The sequence below is a fragment of the Paralichthys olivaceus genome, chromosome 9 (assembly GCF_024713975.1).
Source record: "Paralichthys olivaceus isolate ysfri-2021 chromosome 9, ASM2471397v2, whole genome shotgun sequence".
NCBI classification, from domain to species: domain Eukaryota; kingdom Metazoa; phylum Chordata; class Actinopteri; order Pleuronectiformes; family Paralichthyidae; genus Paralichthys; species Paralichthys olivaceus.
The window spans coordinates 11,591,219-11,617,003 of record NC_091101.1 but is presented as its reverse complement, the minus strand read 5'-3'; the positions used below and the strand labels follow the sequence as shown (position 1 = coordinate 11,617,003).

General features: G+C 42.9%; 1 protein-coding gene across 1 annotated transcript in view; it reads right to left on the bottom strand.

Annotated features, from left to right (window-relative positions):
- Window positions 1-664: 664 nt before the first annotated feature.
- flt4 (fms related receptor tyrosine kinase 4) overlaps window positions 665-25,785 on the bottom strand; it is a 41,605-nt gene continuing 16,484 nt past the window's right edge. Inside the window, exons 3-30 of the mRNA XM_020079434.2 lie at window positions 24,779-25,053; window positions 22,464-22,609; window positions 22,175-22,340; window positions 20,536-20,675; window positions 20,291-20,462; window positions 19,371-19,488; window positions 19,019-19,203; window positions 17,903-18,068; window positions 16,280-16,415; window positions 15,641-15,749; window positions 14,023-14,382; window positions 13,349-13,495; window positions 11,963-12,094; window positions 11,077-11,183; window positions 10,381-10,516; window positions 9,789-9,893; window positions 9,527-9,640; window positions 8,141-8,229; window positions 7,471-7,633; window positions 7,292-7,386; window positions 5,606-5,728; window positions 5,318-5,429; window positions 4,957-5,056; window positions 4,627-4,732; window positions 4,398-4,522; window positions 2,167-2,287; window positions 1,917-2,002; window positions 665-1,016 (exon numbers count right to left, since the gene is read on the bottom strand). Of these exons, the coding sequence (XP_019934993.2) occupies window positions 806-1,016; window positions 1,917-2,002; window positions 2,167-2,287; window positions 4,398-4,522; window positions 4,627-4,732; window positions 4,957-5,056; window positions 5,318-5,429; window positions 5,606-5,728; window positions 7,292-7,386; window positions 7,471-7,633; window positions 8,141-8,229; window positions 9,527-9,640; window positions 9,789-9,893; window positions 10,381-10,516; window positions 11,077-11,183; window positions 11,963-12,094; window positions 13,349-13,495; window positions 14,023-14,382; window positions 15,641-15,749; window positions 16,280-16,415; window positions 17,903-18,068; window positions 19,019-19,203; window positions 19,371-19,488; window positions 20,291-20,462; window positions 20,536-20,675; window positions 22,175-22,340; window positions 22,464-22,609; window positions 24,779-25,053 (4,045 nt within the window). The 3' untranslated portion in view covers window positions 665-805. The remainder of the gene's footprint in view (window positions 1,017-1,916; window positions 2,003-2,166; window positions 2,288-4,397; window positions 4,523-4,626; window positions 4,733-4,956; window positions 5,057-5,317; window positions 5,430-5,605; window positions 5,729-7,291; window positions 7,387-7,470; window positions 7,634-8,140; window positions 8,230-9,526; window positions 9,641-9,788; window positions 9,894-10,380; window positions 10,517-11,076; window positions 11,184-11,962; window positions 12,095-13,348; window positions 13,496-14,022; window positions 14,383-15,640; window positions 15,750-16,279; window positions 16,416-17,902; window positions 18,069-19,018; window positions 19,204-19,370; window positions 19,489-20,290; window positions 20,463-20,535; window positions 20,676-22,174; window positions 22,341-22,463; window positions 22,610-24,778; window positions 25,054-25,785) is intronic.

Genomic DNA, 25,785 nt, shown 5'->3' with positions numbered 1-25,785 from the left:
GTCTGATCTCATCACACTAACGCAGCGATATTGGCTGTAATTGTGTTTGCATGAAATGTACTTTGCACTCGAGATGCTCATTTCCACGACCTGCAGCTTGTCATTTGTGATGCGACTGTGTAAAAGGGTGTTAAGCTGCCACAGCTGTCATCATGCTTATGTCCAGCTCTGATAAGAGCTGCTTAGTGTGAGTCACTCTTTCATTTGCCCTACATCCCTCTGTTTACCTCCGTCACCTATTCCTTGCTTAAGGTGTTGTGAATCAGCATCTCCACCTCCACTAAATGACGGATACCACAAATATCTGCCTCTGTCATGGACGGGTCCATTACATGGATAGTCACAGGGTGTGTCACCACATGACAACTGCAAATTTACTCTTAAAAGCTGCACTTCAGTGGAACATTTATGCTTGAATGATAGAGAGAAGAGTGAGAAGAAGATAAACTTTTATTTCTTCCCATACAAGTCATAATTTGTACAAATATAGGCAGAATACTCTGAATATAAAAGATAAAAAATATAAATGTGTGAATAGACAATACTCGGTGAGTTGTTGTTGTAATGCTGCCACCCAGTGGCTGGTTAGATAAACTTCAGGCACACACAGCTGAGTCTGTTGAGGCCACAGAACAAACTTTGAGATGAGTAGAGTTTAGATCTGGTCAAAATAACCTGTTGATCATTAATAAATGACTAGTTACATGTCAACACTGGGATGTTAGTAAATCCCACACACCTCCCACGACCTGAGCCCCCTTCATTTAACCCCTTCAGTTCTTTTCAGGCTGCATCTTTGATAAGGTTAAACATTGGAGGAGGCCAGACGGGGGGCGTCTGGCGAGGAGAAGAAGTCACAGAAGCCCTCCTCGGACAGGTGTCCGTACTCGTTGTTGTAGAAGGTCTGTCCTGACAGCTGGCTGAAGAAGGCGGGACGGTGCCTGGCATCGCTGCTTCGGCCCAGGGAACAATGGGAGGCCGTCAGAGGCTCTGTGCTGCTGCTGCTGCCCATACGACTGGGGACAGAACAAAAATAAAAAGCTCATTGGAACAGGATATATCACATTTATCATCTGGGACAAAAAAAGGCATGATCACGTCACCTGTGCTTACCTCCCTAAACTGGTTATGAGTGACTAAGCATTTTTTTTCCGAGCCCTCATATTACCCTTCTCATTAAACTTTGACAAACTAATTCTCAAGCTTCTAAATCTTTCATTTTTATTCCATGAAACTCAGAAGGCTGCAGGGTGTCAGGAACACGTTCAATTTTGGTCAGGATCCAGATTAGGGTACGAATACAGGAATATTTTTTCACTATCTTTAACAGTGTGAGATAAGAAGTCCCAGAGAATAATTCAGACCTTGATGAAAAATCAGACTGATGTCTATGATTGCGTGAAACCAGCTTGATTGGACTGATGCACTCTGTCATTCTAGCTCTCATTGCTTCTTCCTTTAAAGCATCAAACAAAAATATTACATAAATGAAGTCCATTCTTCTTCGTAGTATTATCATTAATATTGTTAAAAATATGTGAGTGAATAATTCAGTCTAGGATAGTATAGATCCTTCCAGTTTTAGCAGCTGGTTTGTTTCTTTTGACTCAAACTTCAAGTGCTGAGCTGTTAAATGTAATTCTAAAAATGAGTCCTGTGTGTTTCAATGACTCAGACTTGTTCTTGCACAAATCAAGACTCTGCTCATGCTCACATCATTTGCAAATCTACAGTAGTTTCACTGTGACTGACTCAACCCATCATGTTTCCGAGAAGTAGATAGCGGTTGTTTCCTCTTATTGACTTTGATGTGTAGCATCTATAAAAATAGATATCTGACAGACCTGACACAGTGAGTGATAAGTGTGGAACTGTTCCGCATTAAAAAACGATCATTGCTTTTTTTGAAGAATAACCTTTTGGAGGCGGCACCCCTGTGCTTGTGCTCAATTCTCTCAAATTCTTCAGAGGCCAGAACCATCCCGCTGTCCGTCTGGTTATCCTGGGAGGAGACAAACAGTTTGACATCATGTGAATGAAATGACATTTAGTCGACCCCGCCGCTATTTCATGTAAATTATCTGAGGGGAACATTCCCTAACTCCAGTGCTGTATAGAAAATGTCCCCAGTCGGTTCACATTTTCCACAAGTGATAAGCAGATTACCTGAGGAGCTTTATGTGGGTGCATCTCCAGGGGCGACTCTTCAAACGTCTTCACTGTGGGCTGGCAGACTTTAGAGGGTCCGACAAACACACAGCCGGCAAAGGGCACGCAGTTATAATACCTGGTCAGGAAGATTATCAGATCAATTCAATCCAAATGCCAAGAGAAAGATGAGAAGAAAACCTGGACGGATGTGACTATTTCCACTGCTCAAAAAAATGAAGGGATCACAAATCTGATCTTGATGAACAAATTATTCAAGTTGAAAATCTTTACTGATTTACATTCTAAAATTTGTTGGGAGCAAAATTACATAACTACAGTCAATGAAAACCAAAATCATGAACCCACTGAGCGTTGGATTCAAAAATCATAGAGAAAAGCTAAGGAAAATACTGAAACTCCAGGCTGATCCAACTTGCGTGACTTTTATCACAGCAACTCATAATGTTACTCAGTACTGTGTACGGCCTCAATGTGCCTGTATGCACACCCGACAACATCTGGACATGCTCCTGATGAGTTGGCGGATGGTGTCCTGGGGGATCTCCTCCCAGACCCGGGCTTTGTCCTGCACCAGGAGGAACCACTGCACCACCATAAGGTCTGGCAATCTCTCTGAGGACTTCATCCCAGTAACTAACATCAGTCAGGGAACCGTCCAAAGATATGCCTCCCCAGACCCTCACTGACCCACTGCCAACCTGGTCATGCTGGATGATGTTACAGCAGCATAACATTCACCACAGCTTCTCCAGACTCTTTCACGCCTGTCACATGTGCTCAGTGTGAACCGGCTCTCTTCTGTGAAGAGAACAGGGCGCTAATGGCGGACCTGCCAGTTCTGGTGTTCTCTGGCAAATGCCATTCAAAGAAGAATTAGTCAGGAAGGATAAAGAGAGAGCGGCTGTCTGTGGCCACCACATGCAAAACCATTCCCTGTTGGGGGGGGGGGTCTTTATTTAACTTCTCCATTGCACCTGTTGTCACTTTAATTTGCACCAAAGCAGGTGAAACTGATCCATCGTCACTTGTGCTTCCTCAATGGACAGATCGATATCCCTGACATTGAACTGACTTGCTGTTATACTGTGACATTAAGCGTTCCCTTAATTCCTTTGAGCAGTGTATATGTATATAGACAAATATGATGCAGGCAAGTAGAAAACAGCAATTTGTTTAAATTAATAAAGATTTTAGCGGTGTGACTTTCTTCTTTAAACATACTCCTGTGTGATATTCTCTTCCTCAAAAATTAATTATCTGTAAAGGAATTATCTGAAAACTATTCAGCACACAAGATACACAGCAAATTTTAAAACTACAAACATGCATTACATAAAATACATCAAGATTACAGATCATATTTTCCATTTTCAAGACCTGACAGTGAACTTCATTCTAAACAACCATTTCTTTTCCATGGAATTAATATCTTTTGCTTTTCTAATCATTACTTAAACCTACAGAATAAAGTCTGTAAGAAACTGAACATGTAAGTTTGAAATAGAGAGTGAAAGGTTTGATTCGGTGCAAAGAGGGAATTCTTATAAAACGCTAAGCTGTGATGGTTTTATGGTGCAAAGAGTTTTTATCACCACAGCACAAGGTACATTTAGATGTTATCACAGAGAGAGAGAGATTATTTTCTGGGAAATGACTTTGAAACTGTCATCACATTGATATTGTTGACACAGGCACATGGAATCACCTTTTTCCTAAAAAATCCAACCACAGACTGTGTTTAAAGATGGTCGACATGTCTCCACTACCTCCCACGACCTAGAAATGAAGCTAAAATATCCCAGATACAAACGCCGCCATTTGGAGCCAGAGTCTGGGCCGTAGCCAGATCAATCATGACGATTCACCCAGTTTTTATAGCATTAAATAACTTATTAAAACCAAAAATCAGCACTTGAGCAAACACGAGTGAGATAAACACTACCTTCAACCATCCTTATTCAACATGCTCTTTGTCTTTTTAACTTGGCCCACGTTCTATCTGTAAACACGGAGGAGGCTGGATATATGACCAGTACTGCAGCCAGCCACGCTTTGGCTTCACTTCTGAAGAGCCGTCATATCGTCCCTCTTCAAACACAGTCTCTGAGTCAATCCTAATTTAAAGCATTGAGAAGAAGACTGAATAATAACAGCAAGAAGCTTATTAATAAAATACTGTTGGGGTCCTGAGCCTTTAAGGAAAACAGAGGAGAATATATTAGTACCTGGTGGGGAGAGTGTTGCAGGCCATTCTCAGCTCCTCTTCAGACGCAGGCCGTGACGACGCCTGTGAGAACCCATCGTCCTCTGAGCTCTGTGAGTGATTCAGGGGGATGTAGTCCTTCCCATCCTGAAGAGAAGGCCGAGAAGATTTACACGTCAAACCTCTTTACAGAACTTATAAAAAAAGAAATGATTTTGTTCTGATGAACGTGTGTGCAGCAGTGAACTTGCAGGTAGACTGTTGTCCTGCAGCAGGTCTCCCAGGATCTGCATCAGAGCAGGAAAGGTCGGCCTCTCTTTGGGTTCACCCTGCCAGCAGGCCAGCATGATGCCGTATCTACCAGCAGAGGGCAGCACCATCACAACATCAATGACACAAGAAGCCTTCAACTTCCCTGACTCAGTGAAGCACCTGAATGTTTGATCAAACTGTATCGTCCTCGGAAGTCACTGAATATTTATGAGCATGGGGCTCAAGTAAATTAAATGGACTCAGGGCAACAAATCTTCATTTGACAGGAAAAGAAAAGAGAAAACGAATAAATGAAAATGTGTGCTTACATTTCAGGGGAGGCAGTCTCTGGTGCTCGCATCCTGACGCCATCTTTTAATCGTTTGCAGAAATCCTCGTCAATCTGTACCCCCGGGTACGGAGACGCACCTGCAGGTGGACAGAAAGGAAGACGGGTTCTCGGGTAATGTGTCAGAATTTCAGGGATGGGAAAAGCAAGTTGATGTTTTTGGATAGCGGCGATGATGACTCACTCTCCTTCTAAATGTTAACAAAGGATAAGTTCCAAATTGCTTTTGGCAGGAAGAGAGACATTTAAACAGCGACTCCAGATGAGCCTGCACCGAAACTCTGCTCCTCTAAATGACTTTCTTAAAAGATGAAATGAACGTGCTTTGATTTTGTCATTACCCAGTGAAAAGATTTCCCAGAGGAGAACTCCAAAGGACCACACATCACTCTGGCTGGTGTACACTTTGTCGAAGATGCTCTCCGGAGCCATCCACTTTAAAGGCAGCCGAGCCTGAGCATTAAAACACCAGACGGGACATTACGAGACGGTTACGTAAGCAGAAATGACACCTGCCTTTAAATGTAGTGATTATATGCGTGGTTTAAAAGAACAACAACAAAAAAGAGGAGTTTGATGTTTCCCCGCAGTAAACGGAGATGGATGATAAACCTGTGTGCATGCCGTACATTGCCTTTCCTGACGTAGTCGGGGTCTTTGTATATGTCTCTGGCCAGGCCAAAGTCACAGATCTTCACAATGTTGTTCTCAGACAGGAGAATGTTCCGGGCGGCCAGGTCTCTGTGGATACACTGCAGATACACACACATAACCACACATGCGTCATAACCCTGCAGACAGGTAGGTGTGTGTGTCTGTGTGTGTGTTTGTGTGTGTGTCTTTCTATGGTTATGAGGGCCAATTTTGTTTCAATATTATCATTGTGAGGACATTTTGTCTGGTACTCAGGACTGTTTGAGGGTTAAGACTTGGTTTTAGGGTTAGGGTTAGAATTAGGGTTAGGGACTAGGGGATGCATTATATCAATGTGTGTCCTCTCAACTAGAGGGAGACGTGTGTTTGTGTGTGTGCATTTGCAGGATTGCATGGATGCATTGTTTTCTAATTAGTGATTTACAGATATGATTTGGAACAAGTAATTAACAAATTAGAAGTTTAATAATTGCTTGCCTTAAAATATGTATGTGTCTGTGTGTGTGTGTGTGTGTGTCCCTGTAACAATTAATGACTGGACTGTGTCTCAGCTCTGTGGAGTCACTGCAAGAGACCTGACATCATTCACAAAGCTGTCACGTAAACTCGCCTTAAGGGGGCCAGACAGTCAGCTCACAGCGTCCCATCAGCTTCCTTTATCACTTATAGCTGCTTTAGTTCTCACTATTTGAATTTCCATTATTCATTACACACAGACAGACTGCAGCTGAATATAGATATAAATAATCACCTCATGAATTAAATAAATAAATAAAGCTGATTTCAGAATATGCACTAAATGTAATTACCCTCATCAAAGGACGGAGATCTGATGAGACGTGAAACGGGTTCATATTTTACTTTGTTTCAAAGTTTTATACATCGATCTATCCATCTATCTATATCTCTGTCGATCTATCTATCTTTCTATATATAAGATATATATATATGTGTGTGTGTGCACGTTGGGTTTTGGAAGCTGATTTGCAGCAGCAGATTCAGGTGATTATTCTCTGTAGTTTAATCACAATGACCGACTCCTTTTACTTTGTCTTTGGATGCACCTTTATTATACAAATATAGAAATGGCCGTTTAATTTAATTGAATTAAATCTATACTTTGACTTTTCAAATGTTCTGCAGTTTGAATCCAACCTCATTTAATCTAGTAATGAGTTTGATGTGGTGCCGACAACTGAGAGTTGTTCTAATGTTTTGCTGTTGTGGGTAGCTTCTTTCCACGGTGCATTGCATTGCGAGACTATAATGACACAACAGCAATTTACCAAATTATATGGTAGCATAAAATGACAAACAATAAATTACAACCTATTGTTGCCCTCTGCTGGTGGCAGTCTTACGCAATCACTGCCACTGCTGACACAAAGCCAGTGTCTCTCTGTGAGAGTGGGGCAAGTTGTTCTGCACTGCTCACTATAATGTTTCAATAGGAGTCCGCATCAGTCTTGATTTAATACATTTTAATTTAAGCTTCCTTGTCACATTCAAATATAAAAGTGTTATAAATGGTCACGTGATTAACTAACAAAGCACCGAGAAGCTGAATGATGCGGGTTACAACCTCCTGTCTCTGCTGCCGACCTCCGCAGCGATTCATCACAGCTCATTAACACACTGTCTGTATAACGCTGACAATTAACCTTTCTGGAGGCCAAGAAGTCCATCCCACGAGCCACCTGGAAACTGTAGCAAATTAGATCTTCTATCGTCAGAGGAGTCTTCCACAAGTCCTCCACTGGAGAGAGGAAGAGAGAGGCTGCCATGAAGCCACATTTCAGACTTGAAAATAAATTATGGAATTGACTCCTGTGTAACTCACTTTTATCCACAGCAGGACTCTGATTGGACGTGTTGGATGTTGGAGGCTGTGGACTTGTGAGCGTAGGGGAGGAGGGCGGAGAAGGTGGCTGATGAGCTCTTTGGTCCATTTGACCCGCTTCGATCATCCGTCTCACCTGGCTCTGAGTTTTTGGAGAGCGATCCTGAGGGGGGGGGGGGGGAGCAAGAGAACGAAGCTGCAAATTCACACATGCACTGAGGTCGTGTCTTAGTCAGTTGCTCTACACCTTTTCTGGAGTTTTTCCTGCCAGCCCCTCAGTAAAATCTCCAGAAAATACCAGAGTGAACCCTTGAGGGAATACAGAAGGAAAATAAAACTCTGTGAGCATGTCACAGTGGACGTGTTTCTAACCCGTGACGGACGCAAAACTGAAAAAAAATAATCTTAGGATGAAAAAGAGGTGAAATACACAAAGAAGAAGCTGATATGTCAAATTGGAAAGACAGCCAGATTTCAGAGTTTTTTTTCTTAAGTTCATGTCTGAAAATGGGTCATGAGTTAAAAAGAGTTTTTAAGAGTGTTGCTCAATAAAGGAAAGACGGATTTATCAGTGAACATAAAAAATATTATTTCTGAAGATTAAGCTGCCAACACATTATCACTGCAGAACAAATATAAAAGAGTAGACGCCACGTCAATGTTTTCATACCCTGTATGGGAGGAAGAACTCTCTCTTGGCTCGCAGGAAGTTGGACAGGTTCCCATACTTGCAGTATTCCACTATTACCATCAGTGGACCTGGTGATACAGACAGTTTGAATATCTACTGGTTTCTTATCTAATCATAACATAGATACAAGACAGGAATGTTTATAAAGATGGACAAGATTATGTCTCCTCAAAAGTGAAGCCAAAGTATCTTGCAGCACAGGACGTAAATCACGCCCTCTCCATGTTAGTGGATGGGACACAGACCAAACTAAAAAGGTCAGAGTTCATGTCAAATCATTTTGTTCAACAAAGGTTTCTGGTCTTAGGTCTCTGTTATCACACTGATGTATGTCCAAGTGCAAATCAGTGAATTTGTTTTTTATCAGTTATTTGATGCTATAAACAGAATGAAACATCATGATTGACAGTTCATACTGACTCCTGATTGGTCAAGCCTGTGTATCCACAGAACCTCTACTGTGGCTCAATCCCCCAGTAAAAAATCTACAATTGAATTCCCACATTTTACATTATTTCTAACTTGATAAAAAACATTAACATGATTTCTGCCTCTTGTTGAGGAACTCATTTTTTCTCTCACACTATATTCTAAGTCATGGGGCAGGGCTGCGTTCTTTAAACACTTCCTGTCTGAGATGATCTGCCTGGCTGCTTTAGTTTAAGGTAAACAGCATAAACATTTTCAGATGTACACCCTTCAAAAATGTGCCCTATGGGTCAGATTGATGTGTGGACAAAGAGGGGACAAAGAGGCAGCTGTTGTACTTTCACATGTGGTTGGCTGCTAAAAAGAGAAGTTGTGTGAAAGCTGCAGGGGGCAGACGAAATTATGTAAACACTTCATTAAAAAGGAAAAAGGAATTCGCTGTGAAGTAACAACAGCGCCAGCAGCACTGCTCCGAGGAGGTCAAACTGTAGGTGTATGTCTTCAAAAAAAAGAAAAGGTACAACACTCCCTGATGTTTTATTTTATGTGACGATACCAGCATCATAACAATATATCTTTCACAACAGAATGACTGCAGGGGCAAAGGAGATAGATAGAAGCAGTAACTGTGACAAGAACAACATAAACAGTACTGCAGTTATTTTTCAGGTGTACACAAACACCTGAACACCTGAACACCTGAGTTGACATGAGTTGTTTATAGAATATTTTGTTCATATTCCAGAGTGTACTCCGACTCAAGTAAACTTTTCATCCTTCTACTTGTTTACGCTCAAACCCAGAGCATATGTCCCCAGGCAGTCAGTTACTGTTGTATGTCGCTGGATGCAGCATACGTAATAAACCCTGCCTCCTCCATGTTAGTGGATGGGACATGGTACATAACCTGTAATCAGTGTGAATGTGTTTACTCACCGTTTGGTTTGGTGCAAGCTCCCAACAGGTTCACTACATTCAGATGATTTCCAATGTGAATCAATATCTTTAACTCTGACATCAAGGCCTTGTGCTCGCTGGCTGTGGCTCCATCTGAAATGTGCACACAGAGTCGAAGTGTTTATTTTTGCATGTGTTTTTATCATTATATATGCACATCAACCTAGTCGTAGTACGCTATACATATTTCTCCTGCAGTTCTCATAATACACAGTTTGAAGAGCATGAAGACAAATCTCACCCTTCAGCATCTTGACAGCCACTGTGTCCAAACTGTTACTCTTGCTGATGCCGTAGATTGATGCCTCAATTACTTTCCCAAAAGCTCCGTGACCTAAAACTTTTCCTATGTCAGGAAAAAGAACAAAAATATATAAATAATATATACAAATATATTTGACCCAGGTTTGCTTTTTTGTTCTCACTGGAAAACACACTGCTGCAACAGTTGCAAAATATAAATGCATCTGGAATCCATACACACAAGGGAGAGAAATTATAACCTGAATTGCAGCATTTGGAAAACATGTTCCCATAAGTTGCAATTGTGGAACAGATGCTTTTCCTCAGGGCATTTAAAAAAAAGCTGTGCTAGGAATGAGCACATATTTAACATTAGCACTTTACTTGGCAGCACTTTGCCCAGCTGGCTGCAATCCAACCTCATGCCATTAAGGATTCTGGAAATGGAAAAGTAATTTGGTTTCATACATCTATTCCATCTCCTCCACGCCCTGATATTCCTTCACACACACGCCTCCTCCCTCCCTCTCTTTGTCTGACCATTCATCAATCCATCCCCTCTATTTCTCCCACTTGCCCCCGTGGCTCACCCAGTCGCAGTCTGTCTCTGGAGATCTCCCACTGCGAGGAATCATAGGGCAGGTATTCACACTGCTCGTCCAGCGGCACCTCCCCCGGATCCATGATTATGGACAAATAGCCCGTCTTTATGTCTGCAGGGTTAACCTGCAATACGCAGAGAGAGAGAGAATAGAGTGAATAGAGTGAGAGTGGCAGCGTAAGGTGAGGAATGCTGGGCTGAACTGCGAGTGAGCTTGAAAAAATAAATGAGGAAGTGGATGCACGGCAGAAAAATAAAATCATGAATGTGGAAAAGAAAGAAAAGGTCAGATGGGCAAAGGAAATGTAGAAGTAGACACTCAAAGAAAGAGATGCTGTGAGTGAGAGGAGAATCTCTAAATTAATTTGATAATGATGGTGCTACCCAGTGAATTTTGGGACAAGTGTGGAAAAATAAAAAGCTGTTTGAGCCTCATTAGGGGAACTCTTGTGGTTGATGGAGCCGATCGTGTAACAGCGACTAATTGGGCTCGTTCCCAGAAGATATCAGGAGCCCTCTCTTCACAGTAAATTACACACTCTCTTCTCCCTGACATCAAACAGGTTGTGTTCAAACGCTGACAGACGTGTTGTGGGCCAGAGGTTAAAGTGTCACCATCATGGTCTGACAGTTTCTCTCACAAATGAGAGACAAACACAGAAAACAGAAGTGGCCTTTTCCTGACCCGTTTCACGTTGCAGAAAATGACGATGAGCAGGGCCCAGAAGAAAACGGCGATGACTCCGGTTCCGATGAGGATCACGATCTCCACGTTGGCCTTGTCACTGGAACCTTGACAAAAAAAAAATATGTTAAGTCATTTTTAAAAGCAAATATGTTTTTTAGAAAATGCTCTCTCTTTTATGATATTACTCTTTACCAACTGTAGAAGGTGCTGTATCACAAACTATTGCTGCAGTCGGTTCTTGCAGATGAAATCTTTAAGTTACCCTAATGTGATCAAAAATCCTGCATTCAGCTTTCATTATGAAACTGCATCCAGCAAACCGCTTTAATTATCTATTTAGAATGTGAAATGTTGCAGCAGTCGATGACTTTGCTTTCAGGGGCACAAATGCATAAAGGTTACAGCTCCAGTGAAACGTACGTGTGAGAGGTGAATTCCAGACCTGTGCTCAGTGTGTGTGTGTGTGAGAAGATATGCGACTGGGGTTTTAAGCCTGAGTGAACTTGAAAAACATGTGAGCGGTGAGAGCACGTGAGCAGATAGAAGTGTTTCTGTGATTGTGTTTAACAGTCGCTCTCTGTATATTTCCGAGTCTGAGTGTGCTTCTATCTCTGTGAAGACCAGCTAGTGGGGACATTATGGGAATGTAGTGTCCCTACTTTCACACACATCCTTCAAAGGGTTAAGATGCTGAGGTCAGATGTTTAGTTGTGATGAGTGGGTGTTAAGGTATAGGGGCAAGTGTCAACAAAGATAAAAGTACAAGCAGAGTGTTTGTGTGTGTGTGTGTGTGTGTGTGTGTGTGTGTGTGTGTGTGTGTGTGTGTGTGTGTGTGTGTGTGTGTGTGTGTGTGTGTGTGTGTGTGTGTGTTTGGCTGTCTCACCGATGACCTTGATGGCAGCTGAGGAGTGGACACATCCACGCTGGTTGCAGGCTGTGCAGGTGTAAAGCCCGGCGTCCTCCTCTCGCACCCGCTGGATACTCAGAGTGCGGTTTGCATCCTGCAGCTGGATCCCTGCGAGGAGGCACGGGATGATTAGTAGCACACACACACACAGACACACACACACACACACATGAAACAATGTGCTGTGACTCGCTGCCACCCCTTTTACCTCTCACATCATAAATCCAGCAAGATTTTCAGCAATGTTTCTTCAATTCTCATCACACCTCTGGACGTCACTGCGGTTCTCATTTATAATCCCCTCGTCCTGCACGTCAAGCCACACGTCCCAAAGCAACAGCTGTCGCTCATACCCATGCTGACCACCTCTCCTCCCCCTCTCCTCCCCCTCTCACCCTCTCCTCAGCTCATTCAGATGTTAAGAGGAGACGCACCCGGAGAAAACTAATGAGCCTTATCCATCGGCCTGCAGGGTTTTTATGTGTGTGTGTGCGTGTATGTGCATATGTACACTTGTGTAGAAAACACACCCGCACATGTATGTGTCACTGGTTCTGCATGACATGTTGTCTCAACAGTAAGAATGTGTGTGTGAGCTGGTGGGTGGTTGTGTGCGCATTTTGATTGAAGACCTTACAGAGTGAGGACATTTTCAAAGAGCAGTTTGAGGGTTAATTCTTGGTTAGAATTAGATTTAGGTCAGGGTTAGGATAACGGTTGGGGAGTATTAAGTTATCGGAATGATTCCTCCTGCCTTGTCCTATGACTGAGCAGTTGAAATGCACTGGCCAACGTACGTCATTCAATAGCTCTCCATCCCCATATCACCTACAGATCAAATCATATCTATGACTCACGTTTAGTCGCTCAGGTTGGATCTGGGGAGTGAGTTGTTCAAGTTTGTGATTTCAGTTGTTTTGAGTTTTAGTCCAATCTCTGACTTGTATTTGTGAGTACAAGAGAGAGAGAGAGAGAGAGTGTGTGTGTGTGTGTGTGTGTGTGTGTGTGGTGGTTGTGTTATCATCATGTGTTCATCATTATGGAAATTATAACAAAAAAGAAATATGGCAAATCTGCCAAAAGTTGTCGGTATCTAAGTTTAAAATGTTTATTGTTTTATTAAACATCTGTTCTTTCATCTGATATGAAGCCATCATTTTTCTGGGAACTGACCTGAACACATTAACCCGATGGGTGGATACGAGACCTGCTAAATCAAGATCCAGAGGGCCAAACTTTAAGATCAGCTGTTGAGCATGTGTGTGTGTGTGTGTCTGTGTGCATGCAGCTGCTGGGTTGTCAGGTGGGCGGCTGCAATGTTGTGTAAACGTGTGTGTCACCTGTGTAGGTGTTTTCACGAACCTGACATTTGGTGGAGAGGTTGGTTGTCTTTGAACCAGGAGAGGCGGGGCAGGGGTCTGCCCTCTGCGTCGCACTCCATCCGCAGGGACTCGGTCACATTCACCGTCTGATTGGTGAGGCTGCGCTTGTACCGAGGTGCCTCCAGGGCTACAATGAAAGGAAGGGGACAAAAAGACAGAGATGGAGCATAAGGAAGGACGAGGGACATCAACTCACTGACTCGTATGTATGTGATATTTACTGAAGGACCTCGCAGGACTGAAGAAAGAGCAAGAGTCAAAAAATCCATTTAAAATGCACGTCTATGCTTCAGGCACTGATGTAAGCTTATAAAACACATCATGAATGAAAAATGGATTGGTTTGTGCGTTTCGACTCTACAGACTCTCAGCCCTGTTTTCTGCTATTCCATAATGAGGCTGTGCAAACACTCGGTGGTCTCTCTCTCAATTTTGTGTGGACATGGGTATTGGGCTGCGTGGGCACTTCTCTTGTGAGTGAGTGTATTTTAGCCTACAACATCTCTGCCTCAGCTCCTCTGTGAAACAGTGCGTGTGTTTCTGCAGCCAAAGGTTGAGATTTTCTCTATAATTAGCTGCTGCTGGAGTGACTGTTCTCCACGCCGGCGATGTGGGATGTGTGTGTCTGGGGCGTTCGTCTCTTTTATCTCTAACCTTTGACTGAGATGTATCTGAAGAGGCACTGTTTCTCCCCGCTGCGCCGGCTCTGAGCCTCACACACATAATGACCCTCGTCTGGCAGCTGCACGGAGGGGATGGTGAAGTCCAGGACCCAGCTGTTGGAGGGCTCCTGGAAGGAGAGCTGGCCATCAAGCGAGTCTGCGTAGAGATGCACACTCCTGCAGTCCAGCTCCTGGGGCTTGCCTTGCTCATCCTGCAGGGCCTGGGGGTCGAGGCGGTACCACTGCAGCTGCTCATAAGTGTAATTGTCAGCGCTGCAGCACAGGGACACTTTCTCCTGCTCCAAGGGGTTCTCTGAGGGACGGACGTCCACGCTGAAGCCCTCTGGGATGGCTTGAAGTTAGAGAAAAGGGCAGGTGAAACGGTTAGGTAGACTTACAACTAGAAGCATGTGCACTAGACATTCATGACAAGTATTACTTCAAGTGTTGCTTCAACAGGTAGTAAGGGTTTTCTATTCTCATCTTGAGATTTCCCCCTGCAATCTAATGAAATAATAAGCAATGACATATTTGTTTGTGGTGCTCAGAGCAATGAATGGCTTTTAAAAATCTCAACAACTAGAATGGCACACAGGGTTCATACCTCTGCCAAGGCCCAACAGTCCCCTCATGAAACTACATTTAAATTGGTGGGTTAGACTCTGGACAGGTCAGGAGTTTATGACAGGGCCAACATACAGATACAACCATTCACACCTACTGTCAATTTAGAGTCTCCAATCAATCTAAGATCAATCGGACAAATCCAGATTACCTGGAGAAAACACGCACAGGGAGAACATGCAAACAACACACCCGAACCTGGAATCCCCTTAAACACGCCTGATTTTGTTCATCAAAATCCATTAATTATTCTCCATGAAAAATGCACCATTTCACAATGTTAAAGAAAATGAAAAGAAAATCCTGGATCTCCTCTCTGATCAGGATAAAACCTCACAATAACAAATGGATGGGTTTGGAAACATAACATAACATAACATTACTCTGAATAACCTGAAGACCAACCTCACTGTGAGCAGCTTTCATTACTATTGCTTTTGCAGGGGCAGACATGCTGCTGTCCCAACTACCGCACCCACTACAACATTAATCACAGTGATCTTCACGTTTTATCTGATACTGAAGCTTAAATTCAAAACTGATGATACTGATAAAAAAAATGTTTTCATGAATACACACAAAATAAATAAACAAGTTCTAGTTTTACCTCGAGCAGTAGTAGAGTTATTGATGTAGGTTCACTGTTGGTTGGTTGGGGACCATTATGAAAAATTAACAATAAGCACAAAATCTGAGACTCAATATTAACTTATTTCTAACTGAGCTCGGTGAGTTAAACAATGAGAAGCAGTCACTCTTGCTTCGGGCTGCAGTTTCTGAGCTCATTAAATAATCAATACATGTCCTATTGAAGAAACTGTAAGTAATGTTGGGTCTGACTATGGTTGAATCTAATTTTCTAAGGCTGTGAGCAGCACGAATTAAATTCTATTCACCTCCATTGTATTGTGGGTGTAGGCAGATATTTCAGACCTAGATAAATACATGCATTAGAGAGGGCTTGGAGGGAGCCCCAGCACACTCACTGGTTACATAGAAGTAGATCAGCCGCTCGTCTTTGCCGACCCTGTTCTCTGCAGAGCACTTGTACATGACAGAGACGCTGGCGTTGTGGATCTGAAGCCTGCTCACTATCTGTGGGGTGACAGAGGGTGGATGAGATTTTAATTCAATTAGAAAGACACATGTTTTGAAAAGGAAGTAAGGTTCATTGTCATGTGAGTCTTTGTGAGCTGACACAGAAAAGATTTTGTGCTGACGAGCCAACGAGAAGTGAACTCACTCAGGTGCGACTGAAAAAACATCAGGGCGAGTGTGTGTATGTGTGTATGTCCTCATGTGGTAATTTGGCAGGCATGTGTATTGTATGTGTGTCTGGGTGTGTTTATAACCAGTCCACACAGGAAGGCTGCAGAGGAAGACTGTTCTAAATATTTCTACTGTGGAAATGGCTCTTGATTGACAAATTTTGTTATGGAGCTCAGAATTTGGGACGCTTACATAAAAACATCACAATTCATGGATGAGTCCACTTACATAAAGATCTTTTTATCCAGGTTGTACCCTGATCACATTCTGTCATTCTTTTACAGAAATTCAAACCCTATATATATTTGAATATGCATATAAACAGTGACAGAGACAATCAAATGTCCGCAATGAACCTTTTCTTGCCCATCCACCACTTCCACGGACGTTTCAATAGCCTCGATTTCATTCATTGCGTTTTCTGAGTTAATGTCCTGCCAGTTCTGACAGTCGGCAATCCCGTCACTCCTGCCCTTCCTGTCTCGTCGGACCCTGGAGAGATAGAGAAAGGGAGACACACTCGTGACATGTCCCCTCATCGACATGCACAGCAGAGAGTGGGCAGAGGGAGAGAATTCAGAAGTACATCACACCAGACATCCTGGGGTTTTATGAGAAATATATTTTCGCCACTCTCTGGATTGCGTTTCACAACTGTGCATCAGCTCATGACCCAAAGCCAAGGCAATTATGCTGTGTCCTGGCAACCAATGGAAAAACTACAGTATCAACTGCTATTATGAAGATCCTCAGTGAGAACATCACAGCAGAGCTAATGAAACATGAAATGAAATGTTGTTTTCTCCTAAAGGCATAGCTCAGCTTTAGTAAGAGGCCAGGATCAGTCTCATTTATTCGCTTCATAGTTAACAAACAGTATGTATATCCATGTATCGGTGGGACGTCACTACGATGGCTCCATCCTGATAACTACGACAAAATGACGTCAAGATAGTACCTGTATCTACAATATTTTAGCTTCATATTTTTTAGATGGATTTTTGGTGCACTAAACAGGCTGCTGTGACCCAAGACAGATTTGTTTGAAATTCCTCCACTACACATTTGACCATCAAATAAAAAAGACTTCAATTCTCATCGACTAGAAAAGGTCAACACAGCTGTGCGTCAGTCAGCGCCCACGAAATGTCATATTAGATGTACCGAGCACAGACAGATCACAAACTGGACTGCAGCTGAAGTTGTTGTGTGTTTCAGTGTGTGCCATCTATGAGGACAGGCCGGGCGCAGTGTTGATTTTTGCCCACATGGAAAGGTCAAGGAAACAGCAATAACTTAAGAAATTAAGCCTTGGAGGAAGATGGAGGGGTCAGGTGAATATTTGAAGGATATTCAGAGTGCAGGTAGACAATGGCCACAACACTGGGGCTTAAAGGAAAAGGAAATAAATTAAATCAATTTTATATTGCCCGTCGAGATAATCCATTATATCATCTTGTGGGATTCAGCAGTGATGGGAAAAGGGGAGTGAAAAAGCCCTGGGGCAAAACCTGACAATAGCGTGTGTGTGTGTGTGTGTGTGTGTGTGTGTGTGTGTCTGTGTGTGTGTGTGTGTGTGTGTGTGTGTTTGTGTGTGTGTGTGTATGTGAGAGTGAGACTGCAGTGATAGAGCTGAACCATGGCAGATCAAACAGGGATATTATTACTATTACTCTGTTATTACTGTGTGCAGCAGACTTTGCTGGATTTACTTCTCCACCTTCCTCTCTATCTTTTCTCTTTTCATCCACCTCCACCTCTCTTTCTCCACTAGCTCTATCTTCCATGTCGCTTCCCTTTCGTCTTCACTGAGCCACTAATTTCACGCTGACCTCTTCCTGTTATTTGGTTCTCACATAACCCTTCACGCACTGCATCCCACTCGATCAAACCTTATCTACTCCTACGTTTGTTTAAAAAAAGTTTCCAAATAGAAAGAAATCTGTCCTGAGTTTGAGAGTGAGAGAAGTTTTTCTTACTGTCTGCTTCGGGTGCTGTTGAGAACACATGGGCCCCAGGCCCTCCACTGCCAGCTGATGTTGGGTGCTGGGAGACCATAGGCGGTGCATGTGAGAGTCTGGCTGCTGCCACTTGGGTACGGACTGGACGGCTCTGCCACTTCTTTCTCATGGATCTGTGGGGGCTCTGGGGAAGAGGAGATGCAATTAACTCATCCATTTAGCCGCACATGATATTTAGGGCAATCGACCTGTCCCAGTTCATGTTCACACAGAGCAGAACAGGACAACCACCACGACAAGTTATCACTCCCATTACTTCCATTCATAGCTATGTGACATTGAAATGATCATAGTGCTTTGGTCTGAGGCTACATCCATACAAATTCCTTTTAATTTTATAATGATAATTTCAAAATGAAAAATCCAAATTAGTAATTTAGCTCTGTATCAGAAGTAAACTGTTTATAACACAACTGAAAATGCAAATCAAATAACCATTTGCAGTTGGTTGCTTAGTTGCAGAAAACAATGCAAATAAAAAACAGCAATGGTAAAAAGCAAGTGCAAGGATTTATTTTTAACAGTGATGAGGCAAATCTCTTATGCACAATGCATCAGCTAGTGGTCGAGGCATGACTGACAAATATGACATGATAAATGTCTCTATTGTCTGTTGTCAAATGTCTCAACTTCAGTCCATTCTAAACAACATTCTTGAGAATACAACATAGTGTGGATGTAGCCTGAATGTCTGAAAACTATAATGCACAAGAAGACAACAAATTTGGCAACAGATTACACCAACACGCTGTGCAAATAAAATAAAAAAACAACCTTTTTTTGCATTGACTTCTAAGACGGAACAACAGTAAAATCAACAGGGCCGATTACAATTGAATCTGTCACCATTAACCTTTTCTGTATCTTTTGTTAAGTGAGAAAAAAGATCCAAACCTCACGACAGAACATCAGGATTTGTTTAAGGCCAAGCACTTACCACTACACCTCCATTACTGTGTCTGTAACAGCTCCAATTTATGTGCTTTGACCTTGGTTTTGTGACAGGAAACTTATCTGTTGCACAATTACTGTACACAGAACAAATGGTGTGAGTCAGACTGAAACACAAGTTACCGTTGACGACAAGTGTGATGTTGAGCCTCCTCTCCAGCGCAGCAGCTGCATTTCTTAGCACCACCATATAGATCCCAGAATCCTCCTGACAAACATCTTTAATCTCCAAAGCATGGTTCAGGTGAATCCTCATCCGCTTCATCTTTAACTCTGGGCGATGGTTCATCAGCTTTCCATCTTTATACCTGGCCACACAAACAAACACACACACACACACACACACACACACACACACTCCTGCTGAGGTGCTTTGCCCTAAAGTAAAATGTAAACCTCAGCTATAGGAGGCCTAATTATGCTCTTTGAATTGGCCCATAACATTTAATGGATACACCAGACAGTCTGATCTTACCATTGTGTTTCAGGCGTGGGGTAGGCAGACACATTGATTTGTAATTTGAAGGACTTCTGGCCAGCGGTTACTTCCACCAGGGGCCCACTCCTGTAGTCGAGGTTAATAAATGGCCTTTCTAGAGAAAGATACATTTAAATGTTTATATGAAGTCGATATTGCTTCAAGTCTGAATATCAAAGCTTAGCACTCCACTGAAAACCTTTTATGCATCAAGCATTCTACATTTGCAGAAGGTTGGGACCCAGGGTACAGCACTAAACAAGTATTTGTCCAAAACATCGATAGACATATCCAATCTATTCACACATGTGATGTCCAGTAACTTCTGTTTTTATGGATATTTCAGCACTTGCTACGAAAATGCTGCGAGTCAACCTCAAGCCTATATTGCTAAATTGTTTATCCAAATGAAAAGCTAAAGCAAAATCCACGGCTCAATTCACTGCTCTGAAGGTTTTTTTCATGTAGCATCAGTAGTTTTGACCAAGGCTGATGATAACAAAGACTGTTACTCTGTGTTATTGTTAAACCAAATTTAAAAGTTACCAATGCTGGGGTGGCAGTGTTGGCCTGGGGAATATGTATTTCTGGATAGTGGGAGGAAGTGAGACACGTTGTCCATCTTTATACACAGTCTATGGTCTGTGGTCAATGTCACCACATGACATTGAAATTCAAGATATCCAGGAAGATAAATAAAAACATAGTAAACATTATACCTACTTAGTGTTAGCATGTTAGCATATTGTAACCATTAAGCATTTAGATCAAAGCCCTGCTGTACCATCTCACTGGATAATATGTATTTACTGATACCCATGGTTAATATGACATTTAGGCCTACAGGCTGATATGAAATAAAGGGCCTGGTGGTAAATGTGGATGTGGATGATGGATGTTTCAGAGCCAGTGCTTACCGTAAACTATGACCTGAGTTTGTTGGGTTTGAGTTCCGCCCATGCTGGTGACATTGCAGATGTATGGGCCGGTGTCTGTGACATTCACACTGTGGATGGTCAGGATGCTGACAGTCTCCGTGGCGTGAGACAGAATTTCACGATAGGGCTTCGTGGCCACCCAGCTGTTTGTCTGGTGAGAAGAAACAGACTCTGAAACGTAGGTTTTCATTTACTTCAGGCAAATGACAGTTGCTGCTACGTACCTCTTTGCCGGGGTACGACCACTCAATGGCCACCCCTGTGCTGAACTCCACCAACGCTGTGCAGTTCAGGGTGAGGGCCTCCCCCACTATCAGCTCCACTGGGTCCTCAGGAAACAGCTTGACATTGTAAATCTGAGTTCCTGTCCGGGGCAAAAAATAAGAAAAAAGGGTGAGGGAGAAACAGAGGGACAGAGGGAGGAGAACAGTGAGAGAGGTCACGGTGACATCGTCAGCAGTTTTTCCTTCCTCGTTCAACCGGAGGAAGTGACTTTCCTTTGGACCACAGGAGCCATCCCACCATAAAAAAAGTTCACACTGTGTCTATTCATGTGCCATGCTGTATATCAGCGAGGGAAATGAAAGTGGAATACAGCAAAGGCTCAAGATAAGAGAGAGAAGCTCAGAGCTAACAAAGCAGAGCCAAGATGTCTGATATTCAAGCCACCTATCTTTGAAGTCACTGGACACATGAGTCTGTGCGGCAGACTGTGTGGTTCAAATGCTCCATTAGTTTTCTGAGTAAAGCCTCACTCTCAGTTTCTCCTCTGTCTGATGTAGCAATTTTGTGGGTACACTATATGTGTCCTTTGGCTGTCTGAAGTGAGAAGTGACTGATCTCACACAGAATTCACTCTTAACGAGACGTAAAACCTCGCCTCATCATCTTAATTTCCTGCAATTTAATTATGCCTCGCTGTCTGTTCCTTTCATTTCTCTCAATTTTCTTTTCATACTTCTTTTCATCATCATATGAAAAGTTAAAGGAAATTCTTCAAATTGACAATGTTAAGCTGTAATGGCCATGCAGAGTTATGTGGTTCTATAAGCCTCTTTCAACGAGGGCACCACCTAAAATCTACTGATCTGGGGGCAGGTTGTTACATATTATCTCACTGCAGAGATTGTGTGTTTGTTCACCCAAAAACTCTCTTCTTCTGTGTCTACTAACCGTACTGCACCACTTTCTCAGCCTGAGATATTTGTGTTCTTTATTTTGTTTAATTTTTGCGTCTGTTGGATACTTCATCAACACACCCAAGGAGAATGGCCACAGAAACTCTGGAAAATGTCCAGAGGCTCTCTAGAGTTCAGTACATGTCTGAAAGCAGCTTATGTAACTTTGGCCACTAGGGCACTCTTAATCAAAACAAACAAAAAAAATTGTCATTTGATGATGTTGTGAAGTAGCGTGGGATCATGGGAGTTCTCGTCTTCGCCACCAATTCTTGTCTCATAATCTTCTTGAGTCACCTGGTTCCCCTGTGCGTTTACACTTTTTTACTGGGAGAGCGTTGGCGACTGAAGGTGCACGCAATGGGTGACCAATACAAACAGAGGAAAGAAAAACAGCGAACTGGCTAACAGAGTGTTTTTTTCCTTTGGCATACGTCATTCAAACCGGAGGAGTCGGGCAAAGTAACGGGTAAAGCAGATATGAGCCTGCTAAAATCTCTGGGTTGTGGTAGAAACATTTTGGATGATGTAAGTAGACATGTCAACAAAATCTATTACGGGTCTAATCGTTTCTTTGACATTTTCTAAGAAGAATTGTTACATATTATAACAGGTTTTCATGATTCCCCATATTTGACTGAAATACCACAGGAGACTGAACCCTGTAAATATAGTGTTTGTGTACCTGTAGTGTGGATTAGGTAGTGGGTAGATTGAAATTCTTTGCCGCCCAGAGTAGCAACACACAAGACTCCAAGGAGCATCTGCGCACTGTCTATGGTGTGTCTGGGAATGGACCAGCCCCGCTTGTTGTCCCATGTCATCCCTCTGCTCTCTAGAGGCAAAGGATACTGAAATGACACACGTAAAAAAAATGAAATAAAAGAAATTACATGAGTTCAAATCGTGAATTAAAGCTCAAATTGACAGATTCAGCTGGAGAAACAAAGAGGACTCTGTGGTGTTGTACAAACCGCAACGAGAGTGACGTTCAGATCCGGCACTGTGACCAGACAGGGCACTGTGACATACGTGGAGAAGCGGGTGATCAAAATGGTCCCCAGGTTATTCCCGTGGCCCTCGCTGTGGCTGCTCCGCTTGAGGAAGGGGTTCTCTGGGTCTGGATGCAGATACCGAAACAGGAAGTTGTTAATCCTCATGGTAGCCGAGACAATGGCGGCTATTACGGAGTTAACTTCATGAACGGACAGACAGATATCTCACAGCTAGATAATGACACGCACAGCATGGACTTTATCATGATTATCGTGCAATGCAGCAGCTCACTCTGTCCCCACACAGTAAATAGCATTAGGAGCCTCTATTACATGTCAGCGGAGAAACAGACAGCCAAGGGGTTTAATCTTCCAAGATGTTTGCTGGTGGGAAATATCTCTCCTGTGCTTTATCCTTTAAGACCTTTATCATTTTATCGTCAGAGACTCAGCTACTGTCACACAAAGCTTTTTGATAAACATCACAGGGATTGTCACCAATTTACATTCCATCGGTTATCATGACAAAACCTCAATATTCCCACAACATGAGCGCCCTCTGTTAAAATGCTAATCTCCCAGGCTTTACTGTCACCGACAGCAACTTCTGTATGACTACAACCTGCTCACTTCTTCTCTTATTCTTTTTTTTGTTCCGATAAGCCCTTTATTATTCTCACACTTTCTCTCTGCATATAATTTCAAGCTGCTGTATGGAGGGCGAACAAAGAGTCCTATCGAGAGGATTATATTTCTGCCCTGCGGCTGCCTCAATATGAGCAGGTAATAGAAATAATACACAACTTCTCACAGTGTACGTTTTTCACAGTAAATCACTGTAAGCATTTGACTGCAGACACTCTCAGAAGAGGAGAGAGCCCGGGGCAAGGCAAGTCTGCAGAGTATGACGTATATGTGTGTGTGTGTGTGTGTGTGTGTGTGTGTGTGTGTGTGGATAGGTGAAAATGTGTCAGAGGGAGTGTTTATATAGTTTGCATGTGCCTGTGTGCGTGCATGCAAGCCAATATACATTGGTGCATTGCTGTACATTCACATGTGTGTTTGAGTGTTTAGGACAGTATGTTTGGAGCACAGACGGGGTAAAGGGTCAAGGTCTGCCCGTCTAACTGAATCCACATGCGGACCTTCTCATCTCCCCACACACTGGGCCTAATTTACGGCCACAATCTCATCTGCTTCTGATCAGCCCCCTGGTTAGATCTGTGGAAACTGTTTTGGCACCTTGTCAGCAGGGATAAACAGCCATTTCACATGAGTGGATCGGTCAGCATGATTCCCCCTACATGACAACCATCGGTCTCTCTATCCACTCCTCCATCTACTACTCTGCGATAGCACATGCAACAAATTGAGCCAAAGCGAGTACACTGCCCATGAAACACAGGGTTTTGTACTATTGTGCAGGTCTAATCAGATTTGAAGATATCACAATCAAAAGCCTGATGAGAAGGTGGGTTAAAAGAGAGAGATGCTGCTATGTTTCAATACTTATATATGAATATTATATCCTTTCTCTAATTAGAAAAAGTGAATGAACTGCTCATTCCTACCTTTATCAGAGGCTTTACATCTCTAATTTCCGAAACATTGATCCTGCCAGCTTCCAGGGTGCTGCTGAGGCAAAATCAACAACTTGCACTTCTAATAACGCATGAGTGGCTTCGATATTAAAGTCATATTCAAACAGGAGATGTGTTTCGGGTAAGAGCGCTATGGTTTTCTTGAGAAGCTCCCAAGGAAAAGAAAAGCAAAAGACTAAATGGTCCACACAGCCAAGCAAAAGAGCTGCAGACCAGCACAAGCAGCTGATTAAACACATTCTCATCAAACACAGAACAAGTTCTGAGGATGGCCCCACAAGCTGCAGACTCATGATGACATGCAATGACTGGGAATGACAGCTGGATAAAAAGATCCATCCATCATCTATACTGCTTATCCTTTGAGGGACGAGAGGGGAGCTGGAGTCAATCCCAGCTGACAATGGGCGAGAAGCGGGGGACACAAAGGCCAGGTCCAACATGCAGAGACACACAACCATTCACGACCACGTTGACACCTAATTTTGCTTCTCTAATTGCAACCAAGCTGGGAATCTAACTGTAAACCTTCTTGAGTTGCTAACAACAGAAAAATATTTTTCTGAGCTGAAAACATTTTATGCACTGGGCTCTGACACCTTAAAAAATTTGAGAAATAATGAAACAGTCCTAAAGGACATCTTCAAATGACTCATTCACCACCGAGGTAAGTGAGTCATGAGTTCAGCTCACCCCTGATGAAGACGTAAACGCTGACGGCGGTGGTGCCGTCAATAATGGCCTTGACATCCTTGTAGTAGCAGCGATAGTACCCTGTGTCATTGCCCCACGCGCCGTTCAAGACCAGCCTCTTGCAGTACGACCGTCCGGGCTGCCCCGGGCACTCGCTGACTAACACGACCCTCTGCCCGGGGGCCCTGGGGGTCGACAGCTGGGCATGACGGTCGGTTAGCTCCTGTCCCACCAGGGTCTGATCAGGCCAGGCCCAGGCCAGAGTGCGGTGTCCCCTGAGGAGATTTTTAAACATATTTTGATATTAGAATCAGGGTCACGATAATAAATCAACATCAACCGGTTTATTTATTTATTTTTTATCATCATAATCATATTAAAAGATCCAAGGCATCATGTTTGTCATTTAACTGTAACAGCTGAGAACAAAGTTTTGTGCCTGTGTCTGTGCTTGTTTTGTGCTGTGCCACATAAATGCAATTACGGGTGGACATGTTAACCTGGAGGCACTATGAGTGAGTAATTGCTGCCTGAAAACTGATAGCTGTGCTTTCACCACCTGCCTCCGCCAACAACAAATGTCTACATTTTGCAGACAGTGCCAAAATGTGATGACTGGAAATATCTGCAAAAATAACTGAGGGCAATGGAAAGATTCTGGGGGTTATTTTCTAGCCTTTATGAATAGCGTCCATCTATCTAGAATCTGGAAAATTGTTCACTGGGAAGACTTAATTGACTAAAATGGAACTGACTTCCTCTCCCTGAAGATCTTTGGGCTTGGTGAAAATTTGAGGTTTAAATGCAAACAATTATTTAAGACAAGCATTGGGAGAAGTCCAAAGGTATCGACAGCTTTCCAAAGACAGCTTTTTTTTGTGGCACAGAAACAAAATGGTTAATGGAATGACATCTTGGCAGTGGATAGTGGAGCAGAGATTTCATAAGGATAAAGGATGGTTATTATGAGTGAATTCATATCTCACATAGCCTTGGTTATTATCATC